A 15,566-nucleotide genomic window follows, 5' to 3' on the forward strand; every position below is an offset into this window, starting at 1 on the left:
TGTCTCTGTCGTGGTGGTTTTCTTCAGAGCCTCCTGAATGTTGTGCCCAGGGAAAGGCAATGGAGCTAGGGTATGGTCTGGAGGAGCAGCTGAGGGAGCTGGGGGTTGAACCAGGAGAAAAGGAGGTTCAAGGGAGACCTTCTGGCTCTCTGCAGCTCTCTGAGAGGAGGTTGGAGCCTGGTGGGGGTTGGTCTCTTCTCTGTCTCAGGTGATAGAAGCAGTGGAAATGGCCTGAGATGGTACCAGGGGAGGGTTAGGTTGGAGAGGAGGAAACATTCAGTCCCTGAATGGGTTGCCAAGGCCTAGTCCAGGCTGCTCAGGGCAGTGGTGGAACCCCCCTGCCTGGAGGTGTTTCAGAGCCTTGGAGGTGTGGTGCTGAGGGCTATGGTTTAGTGGTGGTCTTAGGAGGTTGCAGTGAGGTGGGGGTTGGGCTCTGCTCCTCACTCTCAGGTGATAGAAGGGGAGGAAATGGCCTGGAATTGTGCCTGGGGAGGCTTAGGTTGGATTTTAGGAGCAATTCCTTTGCTGCAGGAGTGGTCAGGGATGGACAGATGCTGCCCAGGGAGGTTCTGCAGCCTCCATGCCTGGAGGTGTTCCAGAAACCTTTGGCCATGGCACTTGGGGCCATGGTGGGGTTGAGCTGAGGGTTGGGTTTGAAGACCCCAAGAGCCAAAGCCTGTCCCAACCTTTCTGATCCTGTATCCCTGTGTTCTGCTCTCTGCTGCTTGTCCTCATTCCCTAGAGGGACAAAGCTGAGACATCCCTGCTGGCAGGTGGAATCTGTGGAGCACATCCCCAGCCCTTTGGCTACCCTAGGGACACAGCAGTGCTTGACCCCTGGGGCTGTGCTGCTGCTCTCTCTGCTCCCACAGCTTCTTTACTGCATCCCAGGGTTGCTGTCTTCTCCTCCATGATGCCACAAGGATAATTTCTCTCTTCTTTTATCTCCTTGCAGGTTATCCCACAGGCTACCCCACTGCTGCCCCAGCCTACAACCCCAACATGTACCCAACCAGCAGCCCTGGCTATGCCCCAGGTAAACCAACACCTGTGTGTGCAGATGAGATTGGGCAAGTGCAGGAGGCTCTTGACTTGGCAGCTGACCCCAGGTTAGGTGGCAGTGGTGATCTGCAGGAGGCTCTGCAGAAGGACTTGGGATGGATTGGATCCATGGTAATGGGATGAGCTTCAACCAAGCCACATGTCCTGCACTTGGGTCACACCAACCCTGAGCAGTGCTACAGGCTGAGGGCAGTGTGGCTGGAGAGCTGCTGGCAGAAAGGGACCTGGGGGTGGTGCTGGACAAAGAGGTGAATGTGAGGCAGCAGTGTGGCCAGGGGGCAGAGACAGCCAAAGGCATCCTGGCTGGGAGCAGAAATGCTGTGGCCAGCAGGAGCAGGGAGGGGATTGTCCCCTTGGGCTCTGCCCTGGGGAGGCCTCACCTCGAGGGTTGGGTTCAGGTTTGGGCACCTCAAGGCAAGAGGGATGTGGAGGTGCTGGAGCCAGGGCAGAGCAGGGCAGGGAAGCTGGGGAAGAGCCTGCAGAGGACATCTGCTGAGGAGAGGCTGAAGGAGCTGGGGCTGGGTAGTGTGAGGAAGAGGAGGCTGAGGGCAGAGCTCCTGGCTGGCTGCAGCTAACTGCAAGGAGGCTGTGGAGAGGTTGGTGCTGGTCTCTTGTGCCAGGGAATGAGTGCCAGGACAAGAGGGAATGGCCTCAAGCTGCCACTGGGGAGGTTTAGGCTGGAGAGGAGGGAAAATGTTTTCCCAGCAGGAGTGGCACTGGGATGGGCTGGGCAGGGAGGTGGTGGAGTCCCCAGCCCTGGGTGTGTTCAGAAGTGGTTTGGATGTGGTGCTTGGGGCTCTGGTTTAGGGTGAGCCTTGCAGAGCAGGGCTCTGGGCTGGCCTTGGTGATCCTGAGAGGCTTTGCCAACCTGACTGCTTCTGTGGCTCTGTGATTTCCCTTCTGCTGCTTGGTGCCCAAACCCCAGAGGTTTCCACCTTGCAAGTAGAAACCTTCCAGAGAAGGCTCCTGGGGTTCAGCTGTTGCCTCCCTGACTCTGTCACCAGCTCCATTCATTGGCAGTGTCTCTCTCTGTGTGTCCCAAAGGACTTTCTGAGGTGTGGGCTCTACCTTGGTGCTAATCCAAGCTGTGCACTGATGGCTTTTAGAGCCATCAGTTGTCACCACTCACTCCAGGGTGGACACTGAGGGACTGGATGATCCTTGAGCTCCTTTCCAGCCCTGACAGCTCTGTGATCCTATGCTTTTGGGATGCTAATTAGTTATAATCCTCCTCTCCATCTTACATTAACACTGGGATGGGACCAGAGCCCATATGAGTGTTCAACAGGTTCAATTCTCTGGACCCCCAAGGACCATCCAGCTCCAACCCCCCTGCCATGGGCAGGGACACCTCACACTAGAGCAGGTTGCCCAGAGCCACATCCAGCCTGGCCTTAAGGAGCTCCAGAGATGAACATTTAAGGTCAGGGTTGTTTGGGGCTCTGAGCAACCTGCTCTGGTTGGGGATGTCCCTGCTGGCTGCAGGGGGATTTGGACTAGATGACCTCTCAAGGTTCCTTCCAACCCAAATCATTCCATGAATGGATTCACCTCCAAAGAGCTGTGGGGGTTGGAAAGCTTCAGACTGAAGGCATCTTTGTTCAGCTGAGTCCTCAAGGAGCCATGGGAGGCAGATGGGTGCCTGTGTAACAAACACAAAGCCAGGCTTGGTCACAACTCTTCCTAAAGCCTTTCTGCTCTGAACTGCCAAGTTTGGAGTCTCTTGGTTGTCATAAAAGTCAGTGGATTCCCCAAGCTTGGAAGCTTTCCAGAGCAGAGGAAGCAGGAATGGAGGTTTCATTGCCAAACCCTTTCTTGGTGCTGTCTTCTCCCACACCACAGATTCAATTTGCTGTTAGGCAAAACCATTCCCTGTGGCCAACTCTGGATTCCATTTGGGTTTGAGGTGCTTCTGGTAGGGCCTTGAGCTGCTTTTTCATCCCCACTGAACATCTTAAAGTGCAGTGTGGAGCAGGTTTTGTTCCTTCAGGTGTGTGCTGCCCACCCTCAAACTCCACTGAAGGGAGATTGAGAGGGTGGTGAGATCCTGGCCCAGGGAGTTGGGAGATGCCTGATTCCTGGGACCATTCCAGGTGAGGTTGGATGAGGCTCTGAGCAACCTGAGCTGTTGGGATCATAGATTGATGGAATGGGATGTGTTGGTAGGCAGCTCCTGAGGTGTTTGAGGCCAGGCTGGCTGAGGCTGTGTGCAGCCTGCTCTAGGGTAGGGTGTCCCTGGGCATGGCAGGGGGGTTGGAACTGGCTGCTCCTTGTGCTCCCTTCCAACCCTGCCTGATTCTGTGAGCTCATCCACTCCAACCTCCCTCTGCCAAAGCAGGACCACCCAGGGCAGGTCACACAGGAATGCATTCAGAAGCCTTGAAAGCCTCCAGAGAAGGAGACTCCACAGCCTCTCTGGGCAGCCTGCTCCAGAGCTCTGCCACCCTCACACCAAACAACTTTCTCCTCCTGTTGAGGTGGAACCTCCTGGGTTCCAGCTTGTACCCACAGCTCCTTGTGCTGTCACTGGGCACCACCAAACACAGCCTGGCACCTTCATCCTGCCACCCACCCCTCAGACATGGATCAGGTCTCCTCTCAACCTTCTCACCTCCAAGCTAAACAACTGCAGGGCTCTCAGCCTCTCTTCACAGCAGAGATGTTCCAGTCATAGAACCAAGCAGGTTGGAAGAGAGCTCCAAGCTCACCCAGCCCAACCTGGCACCCAGCCCTGGCCTGTCAACCAGACCATGGCTCATGTTTAGCTCCTCTCTGCCAGCACCCCCAGGGCCCTCTCTGCCTGCTTCCTCTCAGCCACTCTGGCCCCAGCCTGCAGTGCTGCTTGGGGTTGTTGTGGCCAAAGTGCAGAACCTGCCCTTGGCCTTGTTCAGTCTCATGCCCTTGGCCTCTGCCCACCCATGCAGCCTGGCCAGGTCCCTCTGCAGGGCTCTCTGAATGAATTCCTAAGGGAATGAGTTTGTTTCCATCCTGGCTGACTGCAACAACTCAAGACTCTACCTTCTGTGCATTCCCTGGTGGATTTTCCCATCTTTATAAGAGGGAAAACCACAAAAGAGGCTTCAAATCCACCAGCACTGCCTACTCTGCTGCCTCCTGATTTAGGCCAACCCAAATTCCTTTCAAGTAGATCAAAAGGAGCTCCTTAAAACCAAACAACAGCTCACAATTACCAAAGGAAAACAACTCACAACCCCCAAAAGCAGAATGTGTGTCTTCATTAAGCCTGCTGCTTCTTCCCTCCCAGGCATTTTGTCTTCTGGAGATGGTTCAACTTCCTTCATTAAGAAGAAAAAAGTCATTTTTGGTCCTTTTTATGATTTGCCTAAAAGTAGGGCAGAGGCTTAGAGGTTGGAGGCTGCTCTCAGCTGCATTAATTCATAATGCAAGGGGGAGGAGAATGCTTTGCCTTTATTTTTCATTGCATCCATCACTTTGGGGGCCTCAAGAAAGGAAGAAGAAGAAGAACAACAACAACAAAAGCAGCCCTGAGCTTTCTAAAATCAGCTTTGGGTCTCTATGGGGATGTGGTGGAAGAGGATGGGAAAGCTTCAATCCTTCGTTCTGGCTTCTGGGTCCTCCCTGGAGGAGGAGTTGCTCTGTAAGGAGAGGGAAAGCATCACAGAATTGGGCTGGTGGGGAAAGACCTTTAAGGTCACTGAGTCCAGCAGTCCAGCTAGCAGCATGGTGACCATCAAGGCATGTCCCAGAGGGACACAGAATAGCCAGGCATAGAGGAGAGGCTGAGGGAGCTGGGGGGGTGCAGCCTGCAGCAGAGGAGGCTGAGGGCAGAGCTGATTGCTGCCTGCAGCTGCCTGCAGGGAGGCTGTAGCCAGGTGGGGTTGGGCTCTGCTGCCAGGCAAGCAGCAAGAGCAGAAGGGGCCAGAGTCTGAAGCTGTGCCAGGGCAGGTCTGGGCTGGATGTGAGGAGGAAGTTCCTGACAGAGGGTCTGCAGAAGCTCTGGAATCCTCTGCTCCTGTCACTGAGCTCGGGAAGCCAATTGCTCGTGGCAGGCAAGTGGCTTGCTGCAGGGCACTGTGCAGCCCCCCCCTCCGTGGGGCTCCTCAGGTGGGGTGAAAGGAAGCTCTGTGGTGGAATTCCTGCAAGCACAGGGAAGGGAGCAGAGGGGCAGACAGGAGGAGGGCAGCCAGGTGGTTCCAGTGTGCCACAGGTGTGGGCATTTGGGCCCCTTATTGCTGTGTCAGTGACCCTTTCTCTCTGTCTCCACTCAGCTACGCTCCTGATGAAGCAAGCCTGGCCACAGACCTCCTCCTCCTGCGCCACGGAGGGCACCTTCCACCTGCCGGTGGACGCCGGGACCGAGAACAGAACTTATCAGGCTTCTTCTGCAGCCTTCAGTAACTGCAACCTTTGCTTCTGGGCTCTGGCTGGGCTGGCTTTGTGCCCACCTTCCTCCTCCTCCTCCCTGGGAGGCTGTGATTTGGGGGTGGGGGTTGTTTTGGTTTCAGCAAAGCAATGTGGGGTCGTTCCTGGGTGCTGCCAGGAGCTAGGGGGAGGTTTGTTTTCTGGCACCAGCTTCTGCTGCCAGAGCTGCCTGCTTGGGAGGGTTGTGTTGTTTCTGCCAGTCCCTCTGGGATGAAGCACTGCAGAGCAGTGTCATGAGATCCTGGGCTGGCTCAGGAGCAGTGTGGGCAGCAGGACAAGGGAGGTTCTTGTGCCCCTGTGCTCAGCACTGCTCAGGCCAGCCCTGGAGTGCTGTGTCCAGTTGTGGGCTCCTGAATTGCAGAGAGCTGCTGAGGTGCTGGAAGGTGTTGAGAGCAGGGCAGCAAGGCTGGGGAGGGTCCTGGAGCAGAGCCCTGTGAGGAGAGGCTGAGGGAGCTGGGGGTGTGCAGCCTGCAGCAGAGGAGGCTCAGGGCAGAGCTGATTGCTGCCTGCAGCTGCCTGCAGGGAGGCTGCAGCCAGGTGGGGTTGGGCTCTGCTGCCAGGCAAGCAGCAAGAGCAGAAGGGGCCAGAGTCTGAAGCTGTGCCAGGGCAGGTCTAGGCTGGATGTTGTTAGGAAGTTGTTGGCAGAGAGAGTGATTGGTGCTGGAATGGGCTGCCCAGGGAGGTGGTGGAGTGGCTGTGGCTGGAGGTGTTGCAGCCAAGCCTGGCTGGGGCACTTAGTGCCATGGTCTGGTTGGTTGGGCAGGGCTGGGTGCTAGGCTGGGCTGGGTGAGCTTGGAGCTCTCTTCCAACCTGCTTGGTTCTCTGTTCTATGTTCATGGCAGGCAGGCAGGAGAGCAAAGCCACCTCCTCCATGCCCTCAGGCCAGAGTTTATGCGGAGCCAACAGCTCTTTGTGCTCCACAATGCACTTGTTCATCTGCTTAATGTTGATTGGGCAGGGCTGGGAGCTAGGTTGGGCTGGAGGTCTCTTCCATCCTGCTCGATTGTCTGAGGTAGCATCCCTGCTCCTGCCTGTCCTGCTGTGTTAGAAGCATGAAGGAGGAGAGCAGCATCTCTCTCCTGTGGGCTCCTTCAGAGGAGCAAGTCAAGTGGAGGTGGATGAAGACCTCCCTTTCAAGCTCAGCATTTGGTCCCCAGGGGCAAGCTGAGGTTGTCTGCAGGTGTTTTGCCTGCAGTGGAGGTGCTCAGTGGTTGAGCAGAATGGTTTGGGCAGAATAAACCAAGGGAGGTGATCTCCTATTCCCCTAGGAGTGAGAGAATTCCAAGGTCACAGAATCCAGCTTCTGGGTTGGTTTTGTGTCTACCTCTAGAGCACCACAACAGTGTTGACCCTTCTGAAGTCAAGTCAGAGAACCAGGCAGGGTTGGAAGGGACCACAAGGATCAGACAGTCCTAACCCCCTGCCATGCCCAGGGACACCCTACCCTAGAGCAGGCTGCACACAGCCTCAGCCAGCCTGGCCTCAAACACCTCCAGCCATGGGGCCTCAACCCCCTCCCTGGGCAACCTGTGCCAGGCTCTCACCACCCTCATGCTGAAGAATGCTCACACTGCAGACACTCACACTGGAGATGCACTGCAGATGCTCACACTGGAGATGCACTGCAGATGCTCACACTGGAGATGCACTGCAGACGCTCTCACTGCAGATGCTTGCACTGCAGATGCTCACCAGCTCCATGTCCTGGTGTGGGCACCATGGGCAGAGCCACTGGCAGGCTGGGTAGGGTGGAGGATGCCACCCTGGCTGCTGTGCTCAGTTGCTCACTGGAGGCCTCAGCTTGGTGGCTTTGACAGGCCACCAGCAGCTGCATCTCAACACATCTGCTCCACACCGAGCGATGTCCTCATGGCTTGGGTTGCTCTTGTACGAGGTGGAGCAGCTCTTGCAGCTGCCAGCCTTCACCTTAACTTGGTCAATGTCTTCTCTTTGCCAGGGTACACTGCGGGGACCCCCTACAAGGTGCCACCGACCCAGAGCAGCAGCGCCCCTCCTCCCTACTCGCCGTCTCCCAACCCCTACCAGACCGCTATGTACCCCATCAGAAGTGCCTACCCACAGCAGAACCTGTACACCCAGGTAGGTGCCCCCCCACCAGCGTGCCACCACCACCCTTGACAGCCTCCTGACACAGCCCAAAGGTCCTGCAGGGCTTCATGGAGATCTGGGGGGGCTGAGAGCGAAGGCAAACCTCAGTGAGGACAAGCGTAGAGTCCTGCACCTGGGGAGGAGGAGCAGCAGGCTCCAGGGTAGATGAGAGGGCATCCTGCTGGAGAGCAGCTCCCTGGAGAGACAGCTTGGGGAGCTGGAGGGCAGCAAGCTCTGCATGGGCCAGCAATGTGCCCTGGTGGGCAAGAGAGCCAATGGCAGCCTGGGGGGCAGCAGCAGAAGTGTGGCCAGCAGGGCTGGGGAGGTTCTGCTCCCCCTCTGCTCTGCCCTGCTGAGAGCACAGCTGCAATGCTGTGTCCAGTTTGGGGCTCCCCAGGGCAGGAGGGACAGGGACCTGCTGCAGAGAGTCCAGCAGAGAGGCACGGGGGGGAGTGGGGGACTTGAGCATCTGCCCTGTGCAGAGAGCCTGAGAGCCCTGGGGCTGCTTAGGCTGCAGGAGAGAAGGCTGAGAGGAGCTCTGCTCAATGTCTCTCCCTAGCTGAGGGGTGGGTGTCAAGTGGAGGGGGCCAAGCTGTTTTGGGGGGTGCAGAGCAAGAAGCCAAGGAGCAGTGGATGCAGAGTGGAAGAGAGAAGGTTTCATCTGCACAGGAGGAGGAGAAAGTTGTTTGGTGTGAGGGTGTCAGAGGCCTGGAGCAGGCTGCCCAGAGAGGCTGTGGAGTCTCCTTCTCTGGAGGCTTTCCAAGCCCACCTGGATGCATCCCTGTGTGAGCTGCCCTGGGGGATGCTGCTTTGGCAGGGGCTTGGCCTGGCTGATCTCTGGAGGTCCCTTCCAACCTCTCAGGCTCTGTGACTCTCTCAAGTGAGCATTGCATGGACTGCTGCAGACCAAACCCATCCTTGCCTGGGGGTTCTGTGATCGTGGCCCACAGCAGGAGGTTGGCAGCTGCTGGCAGTGCCCACCAGCAAGCCTGAGATGGAGCAGGGCTTGCAGCTGTCCTGCTTGCCAGGGACTCCTGCTGGCAGGAGAGTTTTGACAGCCTGGAGGGGAACATCAAAACCTGCCATGTGTCTTCTCCACAGCTGATTTCTCAGTCACCTTTCCTTCATGGACCTTCTTGCCATGTCCTTGTTCCCCAGGGAAGTTCCATGCAGCAGCTCCAGTGTGTCCCATCAGCTTCTGTGTCTGAAAGAAGTCATTTCATAGTTTGCCTGCATCTCCTTCTCTCTTTCATCCAGGCCTTCAGAGGTTCTCTGGTGGCTTTCACTGATGCACAGTGAAACCTCCCTCCCTTGTTTGAAGCCCTTGAGCCTTTCTGACCATCCCTGGTCCCTGCCTGTCCTGGGGATGCACAGCTCAGCAGCTTTTCCTGTTGCTCCTTCCTTTCTGTCATTCCCATTAGTCCTTCACCTCTCGTTTCCAACCTCCCTGAGTCTCACCAGCTTGGATTTCAGAGTCCTTCTGTCTCCTGCAGAAGTCCAAAGAGCCAAAATGCTTCCCAGCCCCCAGCAAGCACCTTGGGGGCAGCCAGGAGCCATAGCTTCTCCTTTTCTCCCACCTCTTGAGCATTTTCTCCAGCAGCCAAAGTCTTTTGGGTCCAGGCCCCTTTTCATCCCACCAGAGGCCAGCATGGTTTGGCCCTGGTGAGCTGACTGCCCAACACATCCCTCTGATGCTCCTGCTGCCTTCATCCATCCTGGCTGCCATCCCACATGTGCACAGCTTCAGCTTCACCTTCTCTTGCCCAGGTTTCCAGGTACAGGAGTTTGCTCATGGAAAGAACCAGCCATGTGGTGGAGCTTTGCTGTCGTCCCATGAGCAACTCTTTGCACCAGCAGCAACATGTGGTGGTGCCTGCTTCCTTCTGGAAGTCATCTGAAGGACCTGAGGGCTTGGAGTCTTGAAGTGAAAGACCAGCACAGGGGTCCAGGCTGGGTTTCAGAACCTCCTGTGTGCCATCTGGTGCAGGGAGGGAGGTGTGAGGCTGTGCTGCTGCAGCCAGCAGGACCTGGCCTTGAGATCTTTGCTGCTGCTGCTGCCTCCAAAGCAGGAGCTGCAGTCAGAGCTGCTGTGACTCCTGGCTGGCAGCAGGATCTGTGGTACCAGGCTGACCCCCACTGCACACACAGCTGCTGCCAGCCTCTGACTCACAGCACCATGGAATGCTTTGGGTTGAAAGGGACCTTGCAAGGTCATCCAGTCCAACCCCCTTGCAGTCAGCAGGGGGATCCCCAACCAGAGCAGGCTGCTCACAGCCCCAAACAACCTGAGCTGGAATGATTCTAGGGATGGGGCAACTCTCTTGGTGACCTGGGCCACTCTTTCACCACCCTCAGTGTCAAACATTCCTCCCTTCTCTCCAGTCTCAATCTCCCTCTCTTCTTTTCATCCCCCCTTGGCCTGTCCCAACAGATTCTGTTCAAAACTCTGTCCCCAGCTTTCTTCTCAGCCCCTTCCAGTCCTGCAAGGCCACCAGAAGGTCTCCCTGGAGGCTTCTCCTCTCCAGGCTGCACACCCCCAACTCTCCCAGCCTGACCTCCCAGCAGAGCCCTTCCAGCCCTCCCAGCATGGCTGTGCCCTGCCCTGGCCCTGCTCCAGCAGGTCCCTGCCTGTGCTGTGCTGAGCACTCCAGAGCTGCCCCAGCACTGCAGGGGAGGTCTCAGCAGAGCACAGCAGAGGAGCAGAATCCCCTCCCTGCCCCTGCTGCCCACACTGCTGGGGATCAGCCCAGCACAGGGCTGACTCTGAGCTGGCAGCACTCAGTGCCAGCTCCTGCCCAGCTTTTCACCTCCTCCTCAGCACCCCCAAGCTCTTCTCAGAGAATCACAGAATGGTCTGGGTTGGAAGTTTCCTCTGGAGGTCATCTGCTGGGCTGCTTCTCCATCCCTGCATCCTCCAGCCTCATATTGGTACCAGTGGTTGCCCCAGGCCACATGTAGGATAGAACTGTGGGATGATGGAGTGGGTTGGGTTGGAAAGGACCTCCAGAGCTCATCCAGTCCAACCCCACTGCAGTCAGTAAGGACATCCTCAGCTGGAGCAGGCTTCCCAGAGCCTTGTCCAGCCTCACCTTGAATATCTCCAGGGCATGAGGCCACAGCCACCTCCCCAAGCAACCTGTTGCAGGGTTCCAGCACCCTCCTGCTGCAGAACTTGTTCCTCACATCCAAGCTCAATCTGCTCTGCTCTGCTTTGAAGCCATTGCCCTCGTCCTGTCCCTGCGGCCCTTTGCAAACAGTCTCTCTGCAGCCTTCTTGAAGGCCCCTTCAGGTCCTGGCAGGCTGCTCTGAGGTCTCCCTGGTGCCTCCTCTTCTCCAGCCTTCATGTGTTCCCCTTCCAAGATCTTTGAGCTAAACCCAAGGCCATGTTCCAAGTCCTCCCTTTGCCGTTGTGCTTTGGGATTGAGTCATCATCATCAATAAGTCTGCAGGTGACACCAAGCTAGCAGCAGCTGTGGAGCTGCTGGAGGGTAGCAGAGCCCTGCAGAGGGACCTGGCCAGGCTGCATGGGTGGGCAGAGGCCAAGGGGATGAGACTGAACAAGGCCAAGGGCAGGTTCTGCACTTTGGCCACAACAACCCCAAGCAGCACTGCAGGCTGGGGCCAGAGTGGCTGAGAGCAGGCAGGCAGAGAGGGCCCTGGGGGTGGTGGGAGAGAGGAGCTGAAGCTGAGGCAGCAGTGCCCAGGTGGGCAGCAGAGCCAATGGCATCCTGGGCTGGCTCAGGAGCAGTGTGGGCAGCAGCACAAGGGAGGTTCTTGTGCCCCTGTGCTCAGCACTGCTCAGGCCACCCCTGGAGTTCAGCTGTGTCCAGCTGTGGGCTGCTGAATTGCAGAGAGCTGCTGAGGTGCTGGAAGGTGTTGAGAGAAGGGCAGCAAGGCTGGGGAGGGTCCTGGAGCAGAGCCCTGTGAGGAGAGGCTGAGGGAGCTGGGGGTGTGCAGCCTGCAGCAGAGGAGGCTCAGGGCAGAGCTGATTGCTGCCTGCTGCTGCCTGCAGGGAGGCTGTAGCCAGGTGGGGTTGGGCTCTGCTGCCAGGCAAGCAGCAAGAGAAGGAGAGGACACAGCCTCAAGCTGTGCCAGGGCAGGTTTAGGCTGGATGTGACCCAGAAGTACTTCATGCAAGAGTGATTGGCACTGGAATGGGCTGCCCAGGGAGGTGGTGGAGTGCCCATGCCTGGAGGTGTTTCAGAGGAGGCTGCATGAGGCACTTGGTGCCAGGGTTCAGTTCATTGGCAGCTGCTGGGCGCTAGGTTGGACTCGATGATCTCGGAGCTCTTCTCCAGCCTGCTGCAGTGAGACACAACCCGATGGGCTCTGTGATCCCGTGGCTCAGTCAGACACCAGCACCATGCTGCTGTTGGGGTGGTGTTTCCTCTCTCCCCCTCTCCCCCAGGGAGCTTACTACACCCAGCCGGTGTACGCGGCGCAGCCTCACGTCATCCACCACACCACCGTGGTCCAGCCCAACAGCATCCCCTCGGCCATCTACCCGGCCCCTGTCGCCGCCCCCAGGACCAACGGCGTGGCCATGGGCATGGTCGCTGGCACCACCATGGCCATGTCAGCAGGTAAGGAAGGGGAAAGTCTTCTCTCTGTCCTGAGTGTCGTCTCCTTGGGGTGGGAGAGGTGGCTGGAAGGGCAGGTGGGGAGAGCAGAGCCCAAGCGGGGCTCTGTGCTGGGAGCTGTGCTGTTTAGTACTTACTGCTGCAGACAGCAGGATGGAGGCACCAGCAGCAGCTGTGCAGGTGGCAGCAAGCTTGAGTGGTGCTGTTGGTATAGCCAGAGGGACAGGAGGGCATCCAGAGGGAGCTGGACAGGCTGGAGAGGTGTGCCCAGGTGAACCTCAGGAGGCTGAACCAGAGCAAGTGCAGGGTTCTGCAGCTGGGCTGGAACAAGCCTCACTGTCAGTACAGGCTGGGGGAGGAGGGGATGGAAAGCAGCCCTCTGGGAAAGGCCTTCAGGGTGCTGGTGGGGGAGAAGCTGGGCAGGAGCAGGCAGTGTGAGCCTGCAGCACAGAAGGCCAAGGGCAGCCTGGGCTGCATCCCAAGCAGTGTTGGCAGCAGATGCAGAGAGCTGATTCTGCCACTTGGCTCTGCCCTGGGGAGACCTCACCTGGAGTGCTGCATCCAGCTCTGGAGCCCTCAACACAGCAAGGACATGGACCTGATGGAGCAGGTGCAGAGGAGGGACAGGAAAATGATGAGGGGCTTGGAGCAGCTCTGCTGTGAGGCCAGGCTGAGGGTGTGCAGCCTGGAGAAGAGAAGGCTCCAGGGAGACCTCATAGCAGCCTGCCAGTATCTGAAGGGGGCTACAAGAAGGCTGCAGAGAGACTGTTTGCAAAGGGCTGCAGGGACAGGATGAGGGCAATGGCTTCAAAGTAGAGCAGAGCAGATTGAGCTTGGATGTGAGGAACAAGTTCTGCAGCAGGAGGCTGCTGGAACCCTGCAGCAGGCTGCCTGGGGAGGTGGCTGTGGCTCCATGCCTGGAGATACTGAAGGTGAGGCTGGAGAGGGCTGTGGGCAACCTGCTCTAGCTGAGGCTGTCCCTGCTGAGTGCAGGGGGGGTTGGACTGGCTGAGCTTTGCAGCTCCCTTCCAACCCAGCCCATTCTGTGGTTCTGACTCTAGTCCCTGTGTGGTGCTGACACCAACCCCAGGAGTCGACCACCTTTGATTCAGGCCTTAGGGGCAGAATAATCACCGAGGGGACTGAAGAAGGGAGGGAAACACAGAGGCAGCTGCCGTTGTGCCTGCCCACTCTGTAGCACCATGCATGCCCTGATGGACCTGTCCCCCTGGCTAAGTGTTTCTCCCATGCCCTTGCAGGAACCTTGTTGACCACCCCCCAGCACACTGCCATCGGAGCACATCCAGTGTCCGTGCCAACGTACAGGGCTCAAGGGACCCCCACCTACAGCTATGTACCTCCACACTGGTAAACCCTCTGGCCAATCCATGTGAGTCCTCCCCCTTGCCACCCTCTTGCTCTCTCCCTCTTGCTTCAGTAGCCACCCAGCACCAGCCATTGCATCTCTGCTTCCTGCAAAGCTGCTGAGGCCCTTCACGCAGGGCATGATTTTGGCTTGCCCAGGGAGGGGGTTGGGGCTCTGCCTCTGGAGAGTGCAGGGAGGGTTGGACTGGATGAGCTCTGGGGGCCCCTTCCAACCCAGACCATTCTGTGATCCTTATTTTGGGATAAAAGGTCTTTATATTGGACTAAAAGGTCCCCATCCCTGGAGATATTGAAGGTGAGGCTGGACAGGGCTGTGGGCAACCTGATCTAGTGGAGTATGTCCCTGCTGAGTGCAGGGGGGGTTGGAGTGGATGAGCTTTGGAGGTCCCTTCTAGCCCAGCCCATTCTGTGTTTCTATTGTTCTAGGATTCTGTGATTTTGAGCTTCTGTGATTCTATGAATCATAGACTCAAGCAGGTTGGCAGAGGGCTCCAGGCTCAGCCAGGCCAACCTAGCACCCAGCCCTGCCCAACCAACCAGACCATGGCACTAAGTGCCCCAGCCAGGCTTGGCTGCAACACCTCCAGGGATGGCAACTCCACCACCTCCCTGTGATGCAGTGATGCTGAGATGCTGTGATTTTGATAGAATCATAGAATCAAGCAGGTTGGAGGAGGCCTCTAAGTTCATCCAGTCCAACCTAGCACCCAGCCCTGCCCAATCAACCTGGTGGACAAGATGCTCAACAGGATCTCTCAGTCTTCTCTTGCAGCCCAGAGAGCAACCAGAGCCTGGGCTGCAGCAAGAGCAGTGTGGGCAGCAGGGCCAGGGAAGTGATCCTCCCCCTCTGCTCTGTTCTGCTCTGTTCTGCTCTGTTCTGCTCTGTTCTGCTCTGTTCTGCTCTGCTCTGCTCTGCTCTGCTCTGCTCAGACCCCACCTGGAGCTCTGGGTCCAGTTCTGCAGCCTCTGTGACAGGAGAGGTCTGGAGGTGCTGGAAGGTGTCCAGAGAAGGCCATGAGGATGAGCAGAGGGCTGGAGCTGCTCTGCTGTGGGGACAGGCTGAGAGAGTTGGGGCTGTGCAGGCTGGAGAGGAGAAGGCTCTGAGGAGACCTCACTGTGGCCTTGCAGGATCTGCAGGGGGCTACAGGAAAGCTGGGGAGGAACTTTTGAGGCTGTCAGGGAGTGACAGGGGTGGGGGAGATGGAGCAAAACTGGAAATGGGTGGGTTCAGACTGGATGTTAGGAAGAAGTTCTTCAGCATGAGGGTGGTGAGACCCTGGAATGGGTTGCCCAGGGGTGCAGGGGAGAGCAGGACTGGCACTGGGCATGGTGCACGGGTGCAGAAATGGCACTGGACACTGTGCAGGGGTGCAGAGGAGAGCAGAACTGGCACTGGACACTGTGCAGGGGTGCAGAGGAGGGCAGAACTGGCACTGGACATGGTGCAGGCATGCAGAAGTGACACTGGACACTGTGCAGGGGTGCAGATGAGAGCAGAACTGGGACTGGACATGGTGCAGGCATGCAGAAGTGGCACTGGACACTGTGCAGGGGTGCAGGGGAGAGCAGAACTGGCACTGGACACTGTGCAGGGGTACAGATGAGAGCAGAACTGGCACTGGACACTGTGCAGGGGTGCAGAGGAGAGCAGAACTGGCACTGGACACTGTGCAGGGGTGCAGGGGAGAGCAGAACTGGCACTGGACACTGTGCAGGGGTGCAAGGCAGAGCAGAACTCTCTCCATCCTGCCCCGCCACCCATAGCAGGGCAAGGTTGAACCCAGATGATCTTTTGTCTCCTTTCCAACCCAAACCATTCCAACCTCCTGCCTGATTCCTTCCTAACTCCACCTTCTCCTGCCATTTGCTGTCTTGCAGCTCTGGAGTCAAAGGTTGTATGCAACTACACAAGTCTTAGCCGGGTGCTGTGGCCGCTGCCCTGCAGCCCCCTCCTCTGTTTGCAAGAACAAAAGAAGAGCAAAGAACACAACCAGAAGTGCAAAGGTCACTTTATGCATCCTTTAG

The 15,566-nt window shown here is 57.5% G+C and overlaps 1 protein-coding gene across 6 annotated transcripts in view; it reads left to right on the forward strand.

The window, feature by feature from the left end:
• FAM168A (family with sequence similarity 168 member A) overlaps positions 1 to 15,555 on the forward strand; it is a 118,115-nt gene extending 102,560 nt beyond the window's left edge. For 4 of the 6 annotated variants that reach the window (XM_064144193.1, XM_064144192.1, XM_064144196.1 and 1 more), the window contains 6 exons: positions 956 to 1,036; positions 5,313 to 5,438; positions 7,424 to 7,566; positions 11,984 to 12,158; positions 13,415 to 13,523; positions 15,420 to 15,555. In XM_064144193.1, coding sequence (XP_064000263.1) covers positions 956 to 1,036; positions 5,313 to 5,438; positions 7,424 to 7,566; positions 11,984 to 12,158; positions 13,415 to 13,523; positions 15,420 to 15,459 — 674 coding nt within the window. In that variant the 3' untranslated portion in view covers positions 15,460 to 15,555. Of the gene's footprint in view, positions 1 to 955; positions 1,037 to 5,312; positions 5,439 to 7,423; positions 7,567 to 11,983; positions 12,159 to 13,414; positions 13,546 to 15,419 lie in introns of all 6 variants that reach the window. The other 2 variants (XM_064144194.1, XM_064144195.1) reach the window with 2 other exon arrangements.
• Positions 15,556 to 15,566: the final 11 nt, after the last annotated feature.

Source organism: Pogoniulus pusillus, chromosome 6 (genome assembly GCF_015220805.1).
Source record: "Pogoniulus pusillus isolate bPogPus1 chromosome 6, bPogPus1.pri, whole genome shotgun sequence".
Taxonomy (NCBI): Eukaryota; Metazoa; Chordata; class Aves; order Piciformes; family Lybiidae; genus Pogoniulus; species Pogoniulus pusillus.